We start from the raw sequence: 20,768 nt of genomic DNA on the forward strand, positions 1-20,768 counted from the left end.
TGTAATGCCCCTTTCCCACTGCAGGTATAAAATGGTAATTTGCCGATTTTTCAGCGCAAATTACCGTTTAAGGCTGCAGTGGGAAAGTGCCAGAGTTGAAATACCGGTTAAAGATAACCGGTATTTCAACCCGTTTTAAAAGCAGAGTCCTTTTTAAGGCAGTGGGAATGCCTTTTAAACGGTATTTAAACTCCAGGCAGTCCCTGAGCCTAATGAGAACTAGTAAGTTCCCACTTGGCATGTGTCATGAGCGCCGTGCATAATAATAAGCCGCTCATTACATATGTGCATATGTAATGAGCGGCTCATTATTATGCTCTGCGCTCATGGTCTCTGAGGTGCTCAGTAGGAGGGAGGATGATGAGGAGTGCTGTGGTGCGGGGAGCTGGCGTCCCGGACTCTCCCGCAGTGCACAGTGCTCCTAAGTCATTTACAATAAGTTCAGCTGCGCAGTCGGTCCCTCGTCGCCGCTTTCCTTTAATGGTACAGGGTGGTGCCTGGTGTGTGCTCCCTTACAGCCGGGCTGCAGGTGCTGACAGGCGGCTGTAAGCAGTGCTGCAGGGCGCCGGAGCTCAGACAAAGCGTGCACAAACTCCCGGGGCGCTAAGTGATGACGTCACCGGGAGCGAACAGCGCTATGGAGCTCCTTTTGCTATGCAAGCGGTGCTGAAGCCTGTGGGTTGCCCGATGTTACAGGGGGTCGGCTGGTCTCAGTGTCACCGACTGGGATTGCACAGCGCAGCACACTGGATGTTGTAAAGACTGGCAAGTGTCCGTGTCCTTCTGGGTGCTGGACTGGAATGTATTTTAAACGGTTCACTGCAATAGGAATGGTACTTAAACGGTATTTAAAACGGTAATCTGCTGCAGTGGGAATGCTAATACCGTTTTAAATACCGTTTAAAAATACCAGTACTTAAAACGGGTCTGCAGTGGGAAAGCAGCATAAGAAGCATTTCAAGGTGCTAGAGTGGCCTAGCCAGTCTCCAGACCTCAACCCAATCGAAAGTCTGTGGAGGGAGTTGAAAGTCTGTGTTGCCCGGCGACAGCCCCAAAATATGACCGATCTAGAGAAGATCTGCATGGAAGATTGGGCCAAAATACCCTTAATCTTTTTAAGTTGGTCAACTTGCACAATTGGTGCAATACTTTTTTGCCCCACTGTATAATTTTGTGTTATGGATGGGGGAAAAAAAGAGTTCTTTAACTGTTTTAAGTAAAGCAAAACATTCAAAAGCATGTTTCCTAAAAAAACGCAGCAATTTGTTGTCCATGTCCGTTTTTATAACGCAATAGTGTTATGTGACCATACATTGTTCTGTTCTTGTCCCAGTTAGCCAATAGTCAGCTGATTGTGGTGATAATTAAACAGTGTGTTCCTGTGACAGAGTAGTAATTATAGGTCTTGAAGACACACAACATCATCTAGCATGTCTGAAAGATCTGACAGGCTGAAAGCATCTATTATTATTGTTGCCATAAGCTGTGTATGGCAATGGTATTGGATGGTGTATGCATGAAAAATCTGACAGACATTTGAATCTGATGGTGTGTGCCCAGCATTGCTCTGACACAATGAGCGGTATTCAATTATTTATTACCCTTCAATATCCCATCTAGTGATGGCAGATCAGTGGGTGGAATTCAATTGATGCTTTTTACAGCAATCATTTGTGTTGCCACATAATGCAGTCAAACCTGACTAAACCAATGGGTGCAATGCAAAAAGTCCTGTTCTAGCACTGAAACGAGTAACATTTAGCTGAAATGCCAATGTTGATTGCGCATAAACAGAGCTATCCATTAACTCCGTTCGGCTCGACGAACAACCGCTGCTTAGCGAGCGGTAGTGAATCAGGCCATATGTGTGTTAGCATCCACATGATAAATATTTGGTTGTGTTAGTGTTTCATAGACCGTTTCTTGTTTGAAGCTTACCTGTTTCTATGCACAGTGAAGACCGCCATGTTGCAGATTAAACCTATATTCATGCATTCCATCAGTTCAAGAAGTAAAGGCGTAAGCTGCCTGCGCCATGAGGCACACTAGTTTCCGCTAAACTGGTAGATGGCATAGTCATGGAAATTTGTTCAGTCCTTTTTTGTGATGTACAATATAGAGCATGTCTTTGCTGTTTTTTGTTTTTGCTAAAACCTAAAGGTGTAGTCATTTGTTGAATTGACCATTCCGCAGCTCAGTGCAATTGTTGATTTTAATAGGGTCTGCCTGGTAGTGACGCACTTAAACCTAGCTAAACTATGAGATGTGGCCATCGGCTTGTCGGCACATGGTAACTCTTCCAGCATGGCTCTGGTTAGTGTGTTTGGAAGATGTACGAACTCACTGATAACACTCCCCGATTGCATTCAGCTATTTGCACAATAGTGGCAGTGTTCTTATTGTTTATTTTGTCAATAAGGTGATTGATTTTGATTCAATTATTGCTCAATATTGCCTTCCTGTATTACATATCTTGTCATAGTGTGTGCTGCCAGCATGGGTAATGGTATTAGTCATAATGGATTGTCACATAGCAAAGAAAATGCAGGCTTACTTTGTGACATCGATGACGTATGGAAAATGTTATGCTGCCAAGAGGTAACGGGCAGCTGTAGTTATCTTCTGTCAGGACCTTCAATCTTGGCATCTACGTGTAAACTAGTATTTTGAAAGTGTTAACAGTTGTGTCCCGATGCCCCAGACGACACAGGGCCCATTCAGAGAAACATAACCTTTTCTCATGTTATAGATTGAAAACAAATGCTGGTAAGATGGCGCAAGCTATAAGATCGTTGATCCTGGAAAAACACTTGTGCCATTCGCAGGGCACAGATGTTAAAGCTTCAAAAAAGTGATAAAATGGAGAGTGATAAAAAAAACAGCCGATCGGCTACTAACCTGTTAGGTTTGGTTTGAGAAATTACATTTGGGAGCTGGTTGTTTATCACACCATTTTATTACTTTTTTGAAGCTTGATACAAAATGGTTACCTGTTCATTGTAGCTTCAGTATGTTATTAATGCATGCATATACAGTATATGTGTGCTCCAAGCTGTATGCAAGCTATAATGCAGTATAAAAGACAGGCCCCATGGTCTCTACAGGGGATTTGCTTTATTAATGGGATGTTGTCCTGTTGTGAAATTTGTTATGGGGGACATTCTAGAGCAGGCATGTCCAAACTGTGGCCCTCCAGCTGTTGTAAAACTACACATCCCAGCATGCCTTGACATAGTTTTTCGCATTCCCTAATAGCAAAACTGTGGCAAGGAATGATGGGACTTTTCTGTTTCACAACAGCTAGATGGCCATAGTACCTGTTCTAGAGCAATATGCTGCATCTTTTATGTGGTTATCAGAGTTGCTTGGTAAAACCATTGAGAAACTACAGCTTGGTAACATTCTGACTGAATGTCAGGTATGCCCACCATTGTTTCATTGATTACAGAGTAGAGGAATATTTACTACCATACATTAAAGCACAGGTCTTCAACCTGTGGCCCTCCAGATGTTGTGGAACTACATGTCCCAGCATGCCCTGAGGTTTTTTGGCATGCTCTTATAGGAAAACATGTGGCAATGCATGTTGGAACATGTAGTTTCACAACATCTGGAGGGCCACAGGTTGAAGACCCATGCATTAAAGCAACCTAGGTAGCTCTCAAGCCTTTGCCTTTATGGAAAAACAGCAATGTAGCATTGACAATTAGTCTTGTTTCCTAAGCTTTAACCCTAAAATGCTAAGCTATTAAGTTATTTTGATGTGGTTTTTTTTTGGTCTTTTTATTTATTTATTTTTAAAACCATTATGGTGGCAATACATAAATGTGTCTGTCCTTGATCTCCATCTTATCTGTATGGTATGAGATCCGGTGCTGCTGTGCCACATCTATGTTTTTCTTCTGAAAATAATATACCATTCTTTTGTGACAAACCTGGACAGTTAAACAATAAAATATCATTTTTTAGCTGGTCTGTATTACAATGTTCAGCTCCTCCAGACTGAGCACATTATTATATTAGCCTCAAGAGGCGTCCGATGTCAGCTACTGCTTTCACAAGAGCATTACAGCATCCATTCCTCCCCCAGTGTGGAAACAACTTAGAACATTTTTGCTGACCTTATAAAAGTTGTAAAATTATTATTAATGTAAATTTTTGGAAGGTAACAATGACAGCCTTTTTTTCTATTTGTAAGATGTTAGCGCCTTACATAGAAAGAGGATAGCAAGACCTGACCCTGTGCCATATAAAATAACTTGAGCACATTCTTTTATTCCATTGCCTGAAGTTCAGTCATCAAAAATAGTCTAAATATAAATGTGCTTTTACTTGGAGCTCTTTCTTGTCTTAGGAAATATACAAAATGTTATTTTCCAAAGAATGCAGCATATGAAATTTGGTATGAGTGTCTTGCCACATTCTGGTTTCCATGTATTTTGAATACCTCTTCTAGATTCCACAATACATGGCAATTTATAACACAAGGGGCCTAGTCATCTGTTTATCATTCCAATCCCTTCTGAGTGACTAGAAGATCGACCCAGCAACTTAAAGAACCTGAAATGTAATAAACCACTGTTATTTGAAGTGCGATATTTGCAGTATAGTTGTGTGTCTACATGTGTGGGTCAGATTCAATTGTTTGTGCTGCCAGCAACCATTAGAAGGTGCTCAATGGAGCTGTTCAATGTGCTGCCAGCAACCACTAGGGGTGGCGAGCTGAAAGCCGCAAAAAGTCAGCTTTTTGTTTGAGTCCGCAAGCGGGACTTTTCGTGGCCAGCCTATTTAGTTGGGTTTAATTGCTATTTTGCAGCCAAAAATAGACATTGATGGGCACGATCAGTGTGAGCAGAAACAGCAATTGCATATCACACCGTGGTCTCGCATCGATTTAGAACGGAAGATCGTGTGCAATAAAACAAATGAATAATTAATAATTATGTTTCGAAGTTCCTGCACTCCAGGAACATTCCTCACGGTCACTCCAACCAGAGTGTGATACGGGAGCTCAATGTAGACATGTGGCACTCGGTGGCTTGTAGTCAGGTGAATCACAAGCATGTAGTTTATTAAATCTAAGTTTCGGGGATCTTTACCCTTCTTCAGGATATTAAAAAGCACCTGCTGATGGGTCCGATCTGATAGATTTTATGTTCAGCAAGGACAATATCCAGGGTCGCACATAGGGTTGGAGGGGATGTCCAATACATCTGGTTTGAGCCGATTTCTCGCCCGATCAATCAGGTGAAATCGGACCAATTTATACTAGTGTATAGGGGCCTTCAGTCTGTTTTGCTGAATATGTAACTATCCCACCTGCTCCACAGACAAAAATACTCAAAATGTGACCAGGTGTGAGGACCTGGTGTGTTTTAAGGATTAGCGTTGAGAACCACTGAGCTAAAAGATTAGATAAAGTTGATTGTGATATATACACTGGGGTTAAAACCCCCAAGGGGTCCTTTCTGTGCCCTGGCTGTATGCACATGATTATGCACTCATGTTGCTGGATAGTTTTATTAGCATTCTGAAAGGTGAAACTTCTCATATGAAAGTCCTGCAACATGCATGTGATCTCTAGAGCCAAGCTTGTTAAAACAATGTGTAGGTAGTTGGTAGTTCTTAACAACATTAGTGACTGGTGTGGTATTGTTTTGATAACCTTTCTGAAAGGCATTGTGTGATTAGTGATACTGGAACTTATTAAACTCAATGCAAAGATGCCCAACCTCTACTATTTCAATAAATATTCACTCCATTCAGGAGCTCCATACCTGAAGTTGTAGTTCATGTTTGTTAGCTGGAATAGTACAAAGGGAAGCAGCTTTAGTCTTATATTTTTCTCTCAATAGAGGAGGTGACCTTCTCTTGCCCATCCCAATAGTTTAATGATCAAAGCTGGGTGCACACTTACATATGTATCTGCCTGGTTGAAATAATTATCTGGTAAAGTCTGGGAGCAGAGGACAATCAACCATTTTCTCCCAAATGCTGGAAAATTGGGGAGCGATTGTTCGGATTCATTTGTCTGAATGACCGTTGACTATTTTCCAGTGTTTGGGAGCAAATGTTTGATTATCCACTGCTTCCTTCCATACATTACTAGGTTTTTGTTCCCACCAGATATAATCTGTAGGTGTGTACCCAGCATAAAGTTTGAAATGTATTATTATTATTATCCTTTTATTTATATGGCGCCACAAGGTTTCCACAGCGCCCAATTTCAGAGTACACATAATCAAAACAGGAAAACTGACTTACAGTTGAAGATAATACAGGACAAATGCAGGGTAAATGATTCTAGGAACATCAGCGATTACTGCAACATAAGTATCCAGGTGGCAGCAAACAGCATGCTTTGGTGCAGTCGAAGACTACTAAAGTAAGAAAGGATAAGTACATGAGGTAAGAGGTCCCTGCTCGTGAGAGCTTACATTCTAAAGAGGAGGGGCAGACAGATGGGTGACACAGGAGGGGTAGACAGGTCGAGGAACAGAAGGTTAGGAGGACAGTTTGCTGGGTTTGGTGAAGAAGTGGGTCTTAAGAGCCCGTTTGAAGTTATGTATAGAAGTGGATAGTCTGAGGGGGAGTGGTAGAGAATTCCAGAGTAAGGGAGCAGCATGTGTTAGCAGAACGTGGGGACAAGTGGGAGTGTAAAGGGATATAAGGTCAGAGATGTAAAGGGGAGAGGAGTGGGTGAGGGCTTTGTAAGTGAGCGTGAAAAGTTTGAATTAAATTCTGAAAGGGAAGCCAGTGAAGGGCTTGTAGAAGAGGGGAGGTGGAGGTAGTGCGTTTGGTGAGGAAGATGAGCCGGGCTGCAGCATTGAGTGGAGACAGGCATTTGTCAGGGATACCTGTTATGAGGAGATTGTAGTAGTCCAGTCTGGATATGATCAGTGAGTTGATAATGGTCTTAGTGGCATCCTGAGTGAGAAAAGGTCTAATTCTGGAAATAATTTTTGAGATGAAATTGGCAGGTTTGTGAGAGGTGCTGAATATGTGGTTTTGAAGGAGAAGGAGGAGTCAAGGATAACTTCAAGACCGCATACTTGGGGGGCTAGAGGTGATTGTCGTGCTATCAATAGATAATGAGATTGTGGGATTGTGGGATTTGAGGTTGTGCGGGAGGGTGGATAGATGATCATCTCAATCTTGGACATGTTAAGTTGGGAAAGCGCTTAAGGCCCCCATACATTAGGCCGACTTGTCCTAGGGACAAGTCGGACCCAATTTACCTGCGAGCCGCCTGGCAGCTCCCCGGGAGGCTCACATACAATTTGCCACTTGATGTGCCATTTTTTACATGGGATAAATCGCATGCGATTTATCCCATGTAAAAAAAAAACCCGGGGAGCTGCAGGGCGGTGAGGAGTAGTGGGGGCGGGCAGCGGTGGTGGGGGCGGGCAGCGGCGGCCAGCGGTGGTGGGGGCGGGCGGCGGGTGCGGTGAGCGCTGCTGACCTGGCCGGGCAGTGTACTTACACATAGCAGCAGCGGGGACGGGCAGCGCAGTGGCGGCTATTATATTTTTAAAATATTTGTCAAATGACCGGCCGCTCTCTGATTGGCCGGAGAGCTCTCAGCCAATCAGAGAGCGGCCGGTCATTTGACAAGTATTTTAAAAATATAATAGCCGCCACTGCGCTGCCCGTCCCCGCTGCTGCTATGTTTGAATGGGCAGCCTGTGATTGGCTGAGCGCTCTCTCAGCCAATTGCTGACTGGCTGAGAGAGCGCTCAGCCAATCACAGGCCGCCCATTCATTGTATGGGCTTTTTTTTTTCCGTACTGACAGCTCCCGCCGGCTCCCCCTGCCCGGCTCTATGCCGCCTGTGTCCCCCGCAGCGTCCCCAGCCCCCCCTGCTCCCTCTACCGCCGCCCCACTAGGTCCCAAGTCGGGTGGTTGGACGTGCAGCAGGTCCGACCACCCGACGCAGATCCGATGCGTACGGGACCGCGCATCGGATCTGAGGGGACATCAAAACTAGCCGATTTTGGTCCGATTTCGGCCAGATCCGACTGATCTGGCTGAAATCTGACCAAAATCGGCTAGTGTATGGGGGCCTTTAGACATCCAGGAAGGACCAATTTAAAGTATTTATGGTCAGTGTAAAAGGCAAAGGCAGTGCTTGTGGCTTCCAATCAGAAAATATGTGGACAAACAGAAGTGAATCCTGTCCCTCACCTCATAACTGAACCTATGGATGACCTATAAACACAATTTATTTCATTTTAATATTTTTTTTCTAAAGTACTCAATAAGAAACTTTTGGCCTAAAGGTGCCTCAAAAAAGTTCTGATACTCAAGGGTTACTGTGAATTTAAAAAAGTTTGGGAACCACTACACTATGCAGTTTGCCTTGAGCTCCACGGAACTATATACGGTTTAGGAAGAGGGGGCTCTATCCACATTCAGGTGGTGGCAGACAAAAGTCAGACCAGAACATGCAGAGGAAGCAAAGAAGTTACAAAGGGCCTTATTTTGGTTCATTCTTTCTGACAAAATCCTTCTTAGATGGACAAAACCATGTGCACTGCAGGGGGGCAGATGTAACATGTGCAGAGAGAATTAGATTTGGGTGAGTAATTTTGTTTCTGTGCAGGGAAAATACTGGCTGCTTTATTTTTACACTGCAATATAGATCTCACTTTGAAGTAAAACCCCACCCAAATCTAATTCTCTCTGCACATGTTACATCTGCCCCACCTGCAGTGCACATGGTTTTGCCCATCTAAGAAGGATTTTGTCAGAAAGAATGAACCAAAATAAGGCCCAAAGTGTCAGAAACTTATTTGTTTACAAATATTTTTATTACTGTTTAAAAAAATTAGTTATGGGGGGGGGGGACCAACAGGGAGGAGGAAAGGGGGTGTCAGCATTTCAGAAACAGGTCTACAGAACCATCTACAATGAATATATAAGATATTACAACACTATCTAAATATATAACCTACGGATCACAGAGAAACTCACACAGAAAAAAAAACCAGTGACACGCGAGATCCATAAAGGAGATCTGGAGATGCCTACAGGGACATACAGTAGCTGATCGCATTGAGAGATCTAGTAGATCCATACAGTGATTCGCACGCAGGTCATGCAAATAGATGTTACACAGTAACATCCTTTCGCGGGCCAGTGCGGGTGTGCTAGCCTCATGCATATTAACCAGATCCGAGCAGCAGCGGGAGGCTTGCACACAGCCCTAGGTGAGAGATTTGAAATCTCTCATGCTGAATCTCCTGTTATGAATCTCTGGCACAAATCCCTCTGTGTGTAGGGCCCATTAGATTTGGGTGTGTTATTCTTTCTGTGCAGGGTAAATACTGGCTGCCTTCATTTTACACTGCAATATAGATATCAGTTTGAAGTACAAACCCCACCCAAATGTAACACTGCGCATGGTTTTGTCCATAAGAGAGAGACTCTGCTTTTGCGAGTGAACCAGAATCGGGCCCAGTGTGTATGGAGTTTTATAACTGATCAGGCTGTTTGTAGATTAGGATATGTTGTATGCTTCTGTGATCCCCAGTAGTGTTATGGAGTGGATAATGTTGCCGTGTATAAAAACGTGAGCTATCATGTTCTAGATAGTCAGTTTGTTTTTTTATTTACTATATATTGAACAGTTTAGAGTAATGGGCTGTGATATATTCTGGTGGACAATGTATTTTTTTGGGGTGAGTTGATGGGCCATTTGAATGTCTACCCCGTGATCTCCCATCACTTTAGATGGAAGATCTGTCACAATGAAACAATTGAATCCAGCCCAAATTGTTTTGCGGTCGTTTTCATTTGCCTGCATGATGCTTTCACCTGCGCCCAAGGCACAATGTGATTGATTAATAAATAGTGTATACAGAATGTGCTGTTCAAGTACTCTGGGGTCTTTTTTATTTATGGATTGCATTTGAAGAAGGTGTTAGATGCTGTACCTTCTACAAGCGAGGTTTGTCCAGTTATTGCACCAGCATACTGCTAATATAAAGCATTGGTTACGGCACTTTTACACATTGTCTCCCTTGATTCATCAGATTCTGTATGTTTAGTGCAGGTTTTCCCTTGCCACTAAAATGAGTGTTGCTGTGCAGTTTACTGTAAATTTAGTTAGTGATCTGACGCGAGTAGAGCCAAGCTAGTAAGAAAATATTTATGTAGTTTGTCATTAATGGAAAAGCACCTTTGGAAAGTGAAGATCATTTCTCTTTCCTCCATGCAAAAATGGAAGATTTCCACAGCGGAATATCTTCCTTGCAAAATGTCCGTTATAACATGTGTAAAGTGCCCCTTGTATGGTTAGGAGAATGTGTTCATTCTAAACCCAATTCAAAGTACTGTATGTGCTGGTGTATCCTGTTTTTATGTGTCTTGTTAGGGTGTGTAGCTGCTGTCAATAGAATTTCTGTTTTCATTTTCTGTGGCTAGGAATATCCTGTCTATTTTAATTAAAATGTTCTGCTGTGGCTTGTTTCCATTCTAAGGGGGGGGGGGGGGGGGGTGTTTATCAAAGCTCAGAGAGATAAAGTTGTGTTGCAAATGTGATTGGATGGTATTTTATCGAAATGCCATGTTACAGGCTGTGTTACAGAATGACAGGTGTGGATTGGTGCTTTCTCTTGGAATTTTATCTCTCTCCCAGCTGTAATAAATAACTCCCCTAAAGGCAGCATTTAGCATATCATGGAGAGAGATAAAGTATAGAGAAGCAAAAGGTCTAACCAATCAGCTCTTAATTGGTTATTGCTTCATCTCTCTCTTTTCCTCTTTATCTCTCCCCTTTGATAAACACCCCACCAAAATAACCAGGAGATTGCTGGGCCCTGTTAGCCACTGTTTGCCATCATCACTGAATAATAAACTTGGACGGTTTACCTTGTTGCACCCAGGTAAAACTAGTACAGAGCAGTTTCTTGCTGAAATATGCATAGCACAATGGAATTTCACAGCTGTTTTTTCACCAACACAGCTCCAATCTTGTGATTAATACTGGAAACTGCACATAACTAGAGCATCTAAAACCGAATTGGAGTGATTTGTATTCGCACGCCTGTATAGACTCATTTCTTTGTGGAAGTTTAGCCTCAGTCTAAAGTAGTTTCATCATTTGCGTGACCAGCCCCTATTGCAATTTCTGCTTGCACCTCAGGGTACTTAGGGGTTTTGTGTGTGTGCGTGTGTTTTCGTCTTAACGCTTTTTCTTACCCGACTCTACAACTTAAGCTCCCACAATGCTTTGATACATCCTGGAGATTAATCTGCTGCTTGCTACTAGCAACATTTGTCTCAACCTGTAAAACTTTGAAGTAACATGTGACATAACCTGACCATGCATCAAGCCACCAGCTCTGCGCTGTTCATCTTATGCCCACAACACTCATATCCCTTGCTTCATCTGTCTGGTAGATTTCAGGGAAACTTCTTGGTGCTTCTGTATTTATCTTGCCTTAAAAATGTGTAAAAGATTGCAGGCTAAGAGCATTAGGAGCAAGTCTAATTACTGTACGACTGTAGTACCTCCTTATATTTATATTCTGTATTGACAGTGCCACTACCAACCTGCATTTCCTTCTTTTTTATTCTCTTTATTCAGTGTTGTGTAACTAGTATGTCTATCTGGGTGTGTCATCAGGGTGTTTAGTTCTTGCTATTGTGATAGCAGATTGCTTAATATGTTGGTAGTCTGAAACGATGCTTTCATATGTAATCCAATCTTTGCAACAGTTGCAGATACAAATTTAGAAGAAAAATGTATACTAAATTAAAAACGACTGTATTTTTCCTTGTGAAAATGTTGGCTGTATTATACTTGGCTACTACAAGCAGAAACTCTGTTATATCTGTGCAAGACATGTCCTATTTTACACCTAACAAACCTTCTACCATCTTTGTGTCATGAGTAACAGAGTAGTGAAATATTTATACAAAGGGAGGTATGTTACATCCTCTCAAATGGCATGTTTACTGTTAACACACGGCATTCAAAAAGGACCTTGATTCTGTCAGTTAAGTATAGTCGCAGATAAAGACCAGGTATACTGCTAGTTATCTACACAATCTGTCAGAATGCAGTCACGGGTACGCTGCCAGTTATCTGCACAATCTTATACTTTGTTCCAAAGATTTGCTAAAAAACAAAACATGATTTTAAAGTTTTATCTAATTTGTTTGTTTAGCTGGAAAATGGAACACGTTGCTAAATCTATTTTAATTGTCATTCTACATTTTGAAACCAGCAACATTTTTGTGACCTTCCTATGTTTCCATTGAAAAGACCAGTTCTGAAGCATGCAAGTTGATGCAGGTTTGGTGCCGCAGGCGGATGAATAGGTGAATGAAGCACGGTTTAAGTTCCATTGTGGACTGTTGAGTCATACATGATGCAATGTCCTGGTTTGATTTTATACTAAAACTGCCTACAATGTAATAGAGGTTCCACAGATTCCACTGCGCCTAGAGCTGCAGTAGGGAAAACACCTAGTGAGGGGCAGTTCAATCCCACAAAACAGAATACAAGGTGGATTCCTAATTGCGCTCTGTATTACAAAACAAGAGATAACGACAAAAAATGAATAATAGCTACGTATATCTATGATTAGTGGAAGACAGAGTTCATGTCCTCTTTAGCAGACTGTGTCATCTTCACAAAATCTCACATGCAAAGAAAGTCACCCAAAAATGTTCATAGTATAATGTTTTTGTAAATATAAAGTTCTATATCTGGGGTAGCCAACCCTAGTCCTCGAGAGCTACCAACAGTGCATGTTTTGCAGGTCTCCTCACAGAATCACAAGTGAGCTAATTAGCTCCATCTGTGGATCTTTTAAAATGTGTCAGTGGTTAATGAGTGCAGCTGTGCAGCAGCTAGGTTGTCTGGAAAATGTGAACTGTTGGCAGCTCTCGTAGGCTAGGTTTGGCTACCAATGTTTTATATCTATATAGAACATGCTATGCTCTTAAGGTGCCCATACACTAGTAAGATTTATCTTCAGATCTGGCTGGTTGGAACAAAAACCTGATTATGAATGTGTGTCAGTTTTCCAGCATTTCCAAGCAAATGTCAACTGTCATTTGCTCTCATCCATAACCATGTTTTTGTTCCAACCAGCAAGATCTGAAGATAAATCTGTATGTGTATGGCCATGTTTAGGCTTTCAAAGACATACCTCCCAACATGACCCTCTCCAGGAGGGACAAAATGCTCTGTTTCTGGACTTCCCTCTTAATGTATGATTACCATCACTTGTGCTGAAACACCTTTCTTCTCAATTAACCTGTTTAAAAGAGGTGATGGCAATCAATAATTAAGAGGAATGTCCAGAAATAGAGCATTTTGTCACTCCTGGAGAGGGTCATGTTGGGAGGTATGCAAAGATGCAGAGATTTGCTTCTCTGCCCTCGCTACGGTATATTGGAGCAGAGATTGTATTCAGACCAAGAAGTGTTAGGGCATGGCTTATTGATTGTATGTAATGGAATATTGAATATAAATTTATATTGGATTTATTTCCTGTACAGTCGCTTGTTACACAGAATGGCACTAGCTGGCACAATAAAGTAGTGCATTTAATGTTGGCGGTCCTTTTAATCACAACAGTAAGTGAGAAAGAGGAAAGCCAGTGAGATCTGATCTCAATATCAGGCAGCTGCAATTATATTTTTGTTATATCATAAACTGGGTTACTGGTTATCCTGCAGGATGCCGCGGTCTTCCCCCCCGTGGCTTGGTTGTGGTAAATGGTGTTTCCTTACCAGTACTGGACATGATGCTATGGCACCATTTATTCTGTTTTCCATTTTAGGAGGGTGTGAGCAAAAATCCACTACTCGCAGGTTTTACAGCATAGCCCAGTGGTTCCCAAACTGTGTGCCGTGGCACACTGGGGTGCCTTGGGGGTACTTGCAGGGGTGCCCTGTTTTGATGTCCAGGACCAATTCATGTTATTTATATCCAATATAATAGTCAAATTGTGGACAAACAAAAGTGAATGCTGTCCATTACCACATAACTGATTCCTAGGATAAGATGTAAACACAATTTATTTACCTTAGTATTTGTTTGACTTTCTCAATGAGAAACCTTTAGCCCAGGGGTGCCGTGAAACAAATTCTGATGCTTCAGGGTGCCATGATTCAAAAAACGTTTGGGAACCCCTGGCATAGCCATTTGAATAGATCTGGGTGCTTATTCACTGACCTAAACATACTTTCAGTTGATTTGCACCCTAAGTATCCTGAATTTGATCTTTACATTTTGCTATGTGTACTATCAATATCTGTATTGTGATACTGGCCTTCCATTTATTTATTTTACAAGCATTTAATATGTGATTTCATTTAGATTTCTTCCTACTACCAACATTTGTTTTTGTAGCAGACCATAATACATCAGACCTGCCTCCTTTTCAATAATCATTTCAAAGAGATTGTTTGGAATATATGTCCAGTTTGTCCGCACACATTGGTGGCCATATTGGATGAAATTTTGCCATACAGTTTTCAGGCTTTTAACTTACACTGAAGCCAATAGATACTATATGTGTAGAACATTTAGCCCTTGCGCCACCTCGGTATTGTTGATTTAGTGGTCATGTTCTTAACTGTAATAGCACAGTGCCTTCACTAGAGTAAAATAGAAATGATGTTGTGTCACAATTTGAGTTGACCTAAACATCCAGTTATGGGTAAATATCTTATACAGTCTGTGTGAGAAGGCTATCGGTAGGAAATGAGACTGGCACAGGAGTGGTACATACTCTGGTAATGCCAATTGTAACCTCAGTGCCTCTACACTAACATTTCAATCCAAACACATGATCAGAAATATAACGCACCATACGGCAGTTTAGCAGTTTTATAGCTACAGTATGTTGATGGTTCATGAATAAATGCAGTGTGGCTGACCACAGGTTCTGTTCCTTATTTGGTGTAATAAAACCTGTGCTGCATTTGCACATTACATAAGACATACCAGTGGTTTTCATGGCATCTCCTCTATATCAGATATATCCCATATATTAAAAAAAAATACTATACAATGCTAAAATATTCTATATGGATTCCTTTTTCATGCGCTTTCAGAAGTGGCCTCATGGAAATCCTCTCAATATGCAGAACCCTTTTTGTACATGGTCAGAGCTCCAGGTACTCTTTATAGACTATCAACTTAAGTAATTTTGTGCATTTTTGTAAAGCATGCAATGCATGCAGATAAATTATTCTCTTGTTACAAGCTTCATGGTGCTCTGTAGTCTGCTGTATGTGCACCAAGCTTTCTGGCTGGCACAACTGCTATCCCATGGAGAGGCTTCCCATATTCATATATGCTGGATTCCTTCTATAATAGACAGATGACCATATTGTCTCTGTCTCTCCAGTGAGAACAATTTTGCCAGCACGTGACATTGATTTCTGGATTTCATTTAGTTGTGCAATGCCCCCAGGTAAATGACAATAACAGACAGTTTGGGACATTGCCCAGTATATTTGACTGGGAAGTTCTCTGTGAAATCAGTTGTTTGCTATTCATGGCCCTGCTTTTATTTTATGCTATTTCAAACATGTATGTTGGACTATGGGAATGTTTGCCTGACAGCTATAATTGTAGCATTTGGCCTATTCAACCTGTTCTGAAGTTTTTTTTCTACTCCTTTTCAATTTTTATTATTTTCCATTCAATTTACTATTCGATGTGCATTTGATTTGTACTATTCGATTTTCAGTTCGGTCTCAGTGTTCCTGATCCTTCAGGCAGGAGACTGAAATCGAATCTGGATCAAATCGAATGCAGCAGTGAACATATTAGATTTGCATGATCTACTATTAGATTTCTACTAGATCGGCTTGACTGCCAATACACTCTTTCTATTCGATTTCCATTACACGGGAGTGCGCATTGGGATCTAATCTGCATCAAATACTAATAAAGGCATTTGATGTGCATTCAATTTCAATTAGATTTCTATTCGATTTTGTTTGTTTTTTTAAGCAAAATTGAATAGAAATATAGTGCATAACTCACCGTGTGTACCCACTATTAGAAGACTCATGACAATGATAGCATTGTTGATACAGTTGTATATGTGCCATTTTAACAGGGTTGGGGAAAAAACAGGTTTAAAAGAAATTTTTTTTTTTTAGTTCAAACCATTTTTTTTTTTTTTTGGTGTAAGCCATTTTTGTTTATATGCATTAACGTTTTAATGAAAGAAAAAAGTAATCACGGTTGTTCATAATACTGAGGACCATTGCAGGGTTGTACACTGCTCTGCCCCGGGACAAGGTGCAGTGTGAACTGGTAAACCGGGTCCTATTCACAATATAAAGGAGGCAGCGCTGTCAGCTCCAAGCGCTGCCTCCTCTGACGCCCCTCGATGACACACCGCCGCTCAGCCCCATCCCGTGTGACACCACAGATTCGGCAACAAGCTGGGTCGGAAGCAAACTTTCAGAACACAAATGCCAGGTCACTCCTGGGATGGGCCAGTGTCCTAATACTGAGTGCAACCCGGCATTTGCAGACTGAAAGAGGTATAAAATAGAAGTTCTATTGAAGATGCAATGTTGCCCATAGCAACCAATCAGATTTTATCTATTGTCTACTAGAAGGTGCTAAAAAAATACTCTGGTTGCTGTTGGCAACATCCCATCTGCATTAAAACTCCTATCTATGTAAATTTACCCCTGTTTTGAAGCTTTAAATGAACTAAACCAAGAAGAAAAATGTATTTCTACACTAGCTGAAGATGATTCAACAGTCAGAAGTTGTTCAATAATGGGAAATACAGTACATGAATATTGGGGAGAAGCTTGATGCTAACAGACTATCTGAATCACCTCCCTTATATCTTGTGTGTGTGTGTGTGTGTGTGTGTGTGTTTCACTGCATTATCCTAATATGGTATGTTAACTGGATGCGTGCAAATGTAAACATTATTTGTGGCAGCCGTAATCTATGGGATGTATCTAATTAGCTGCAATCCGTTTTTGCATGGAAGAAACTACCATTTAACGCGCTTTTTATCCAATTGTTATAAGTGGCTTACTCAAATGTAGCCCATTTATTCTGTGTGAAAAATTACCTAAATTTGTCCAAAAACGCTGTCGTTTCCAATCTCCCATTTAAGTGACAGATAATGGGGAAGGGTCGGGGATATTCAATTGTGTGACAGTGCCGGCCTCAATCAGCCCAGAGTTGTGGGAGGGTTAGAATTACTCACCTTTGCACAGACTGGGAAAATGCACATGAGACCGTGCATTGCATTGGAACTGCTGTCATGCGATTTAGGATGCTTTTTATGTTATGGATCACGGCAATTGCATAAAAAGTGTCCAAATTGCTTGTATATCACTATAATGTATGGGAACCTTTTAGGCCTGCAGGTAGGTAACCCTAGCCACTAGGGTCACAATGTGTTACTAAAGAATAATTTTGAGTGGCACTAATGGTGTTAGTCCTTTTCTTACTGGGCATCCTTCTTTCACATCAAAAAGTGTCTAGACTCTTTTGAGAACAAAAAGCTGAAATGTGCCATGTATACACAGTTTACCCTGCTTAGTGATCTCTGCCACAGTGTCCTGCTCACAGCCGGTGAGCTACAAAATTCTGCAGCATATCTTCATGCCCAGACTACAAATGGTCAACCTGATTCTAAGCAATCTAGCTTAAAAAGGAAGCACCAACTTTTTAGTAGGCATCTATAAGTTTTGTAAATGTCTGTATATGCCGCTCTATAAAAAGAATGTTGTCCACCTCTGGCTTCGGCTATGGCCTATTACAATGAGGCTCCTTGTTTTATAAAATAGAATACATTTTTCAAACATCTAAAAAATTAGAACATTTGACATGTTTTCTAAAATGTATCAAGGCATTTTTTTTTCAACTTTCTATTTCTTAAGGCCCATACACACTTTGCGACTTTGAGCTGAAAGCTGCTCAAAACAGCATGTTTGAGCGGCTTTCAGCTCAAAGCCACCTAGTGTGTATGGCCCGGTGATGAGCGGTGAGCACTGCTGTGCGCTCCTGCATCATCGCCAGGAAAGGCGTTCATCTGCTGGTAATACCAGCAGATGAGCGGCTTTGAGGACCGCTTTGCATAACACTGCTCTATGCAAAGCTGTCCTTTCCCCACTGACTGCGCTGGGCAGGGGGAAAGCCACTCGGTGTGTATGCACTGAGTGGCTTTCTCCGCAGCGATGAACGCGAACATCGCTGTCCATACACGCTGGGCATAGTCATCCAGTGTGTATGGATCTTTAAAATGAGGAGATGCCATCATCACATGACCATAAAGTCATTAATGGAACAATGCCTCTCCAGCTGTTGTGCAAGCATGCCCTACCACAATTCTATGGTTTGTATATGCTAAAACTGTGGCAGATCATGCTAGGTTGTGCATTTTATCAACAATTTGAATGCTAATAAAGCGTGTGTGTGTGTGTGTGTGTATTATGTATTCTTATGATTTTCCCCATCTAAATAAGGGACATGAATGAAAGTCCAATTTTTCCCCTATATTCTAGGAGCAACAAAAGAAATTGGGTCTGCGCTTACCAGGATGTGTATGAGACACCGAAACATTGAATCCCGATTGAAGCATCTAACAGTGTAAGTGGTTTATGTTTCTACTACCTGTAGACGGGTTCTGTAAATGTCACTTTTTATATAAAAAATTAATTGAAGCAATTTCTTACATCCTAACTTATGCACAAGAATTAAGGAGATGATGTCACAAATGAACGGGCCTAGTCTTTGTGCATTTTAAAAAGTGGGATAGGTTAATTCACATACCATTACCAGCATTGGAATGGCACCTCGCACTCTTTGCAAATAGGATCAACCCCCAAGTGATTTGTAATCCGTTACTGTTATGATCTGTCATTTTGATGGACTGGTAACTACTAACCATATATAGTACCAACTTTTGTATATTAATATAACCTTGATTTCTTTGTTCATTGATGCAAAACACAAATAAGACCATGGGGTCTATTTAATGCGGCTAGTGAGAGGGGTAAATGGTGGGGGTTGCCGAAAACAAGCGATCCTCACCATTTAACCCCAGCGCTGGCCGCTCAACCTATTCACACACCGGGGAAATCCTCGCTGGATTCCCCTAAACAGCGAGGCGAATACCTACCCTGCGAGCTGTGACAGTGAGCAGGCGGCACTGCTGGCTGTCACATCTCCCAGAAAGCATTGAATACACCCCCATGTGTAGCTTTCCTAGGAACAGCTGCGGATGGGTAATTCTGTCCTTTTCTGTCACCTCTGACATATGCTCCCCCAGGGGTACCTCAGACAGATCGAATAATTACTATCACCTGTTAAGTTTGGAATTATAATTTAAGCATAGTTGTTCAAATTGTGTGGGTTGGCACTCCTGAAGTGCACAATTTATGTTTTACCTTTGTAAACTAACATTTATTATTTCATAAAGTTTATATATTCATGGGTCCAAGGTTAATTGTGCAACGATACTGTGGTCCCAGGTTAAGCATCACTAGTTTTTAGAGACATTGTATATACAACCAAATAGAGTGATTTATTGCTTTCAACATATAAAGCAATATGTTGATCTAATACACATTACAGGGTAGGTTTTCAATTACTGGGGGCACATTAAAAATGTTTCAAGTTTCAAATGGTACAGGGCACACAAAGCGTGACCATGGGTAAAGCCAGGTACACAATCGAACGATCTCTGCCCGATATGTTGTTGGTCAGAAACTACATATGGGCTGGATCGCGCAGTGTGTATCATTGTGTATTATGTGGTTATGTGTTTTTATGTGTGGGTGCAAATGGGGCAGATGTAAGGGGGATTTTTTGTTTTCTATGTTTGTAATATTTTGATACACATGGCTGAGATCTAGACAAATGAAATGAAAATGATTTCCCATTAATATCATTATATTTAATATTGCTGTAACTGTCTACTGTACTACCCAATTATGTATTTGCTGAGAAACAGGTCATGTGGTCATTTTTAGGGAATCCCTTTGGTGCTGCTGTAAATTACTCCCTACCTGTTGTATGTTATTGGTGTGTGTGTGTGTGTATATATAAAGTAGTTTACTTGCTGCACTAGAAATAGTATAACCAGTATTAGGTAAAATACTTAACCCTATCAAGAAGGATCCGGCTCTAACAGTACTTGTGCAGCCACACCTGACTTGTGTCTGACCAGCAGGCTTTGTTGGTAGATCTGTGCTCCTGCAGCCCTGGAGGTTTCTCTGTAGGCAGTTGCGTGATGCTCCAAGTATGAGCACCTGCACTGCCCACACCAACTTCCCACAGAGAAACCTCCAGGGGGCACAGATAAGAGGCCTAGACCACAGGTCAGGGAGTTATTTACACTCCAATGCTATACCTAAAGGGATTCCCTAAGAATCCTCTGATGTCTCTCCAGCACATTCATAATTGGGGAATATAGTGGTCACCTACCACTATATTAAATAATAGATGCTCCTTAAAGGAAGACACCCGATTTGTCTAGTTCTCAGCACTGTGCCTTAATCAGAATACTAGAAATAAAATGATTTCCTCTAGATCTCCCTCATTGGTCCTTTGTACCCACACAGCAACCACTCATCCACAGTACACAACATGCCATTTTCCATTTCATCCCTACGCCCACCCCCTTTTCCACCACCCCCTTTTAGCACTGCCCTTACCTTCCAATAATTAAGTCACTTACTTTGGCAAACCTTGTGGGGGAATGGGCCAAGCAGGATTTACTGGGTACAAAGTTGTCAATAATACTAACCCT

At 41.5% G+C, this 20,768-nt stretch overlaps 1 protein-coding gene across 2 annotated transcripts in view; it reads left to right on the top strand.

Annotated features, from left to right (window-relative positions):
* LOC146008378 (protein MTSS 1-like) overlaps positions 1–20,768 on the top strand; it is a 151,249-nt gene that overhangs the window by 64,281 nt on the left and 66,200 nt on the right. For both annotated transcript variants that reach the window (XM_083147586.1, XM_083147587.1), the window contains exon 4: positions 18,520–18,604. In XM_083147586.1, coding sequence (XP_083003712.1) covers positions 18,520–18,604 — 85 coding nt within the window. The remainder of the gene's footprint in view (positions 1–18,519; positions 18,605–20,768) is intronic.

Source organism: Crinia signifera, chromosome 6 (genome assembly GCF_055691185.1).
Source record: "Crinia signifera chromosome 6, ASM5569118v1, whole genome shotgun sequence".
Classification (NCBI taxonomy): domain Eukaryota; kingdom Metazoa; phylum Chordata; class Amphibia; order Anura; family Myobatrachidae; genus Crinia; species Crinia signifera.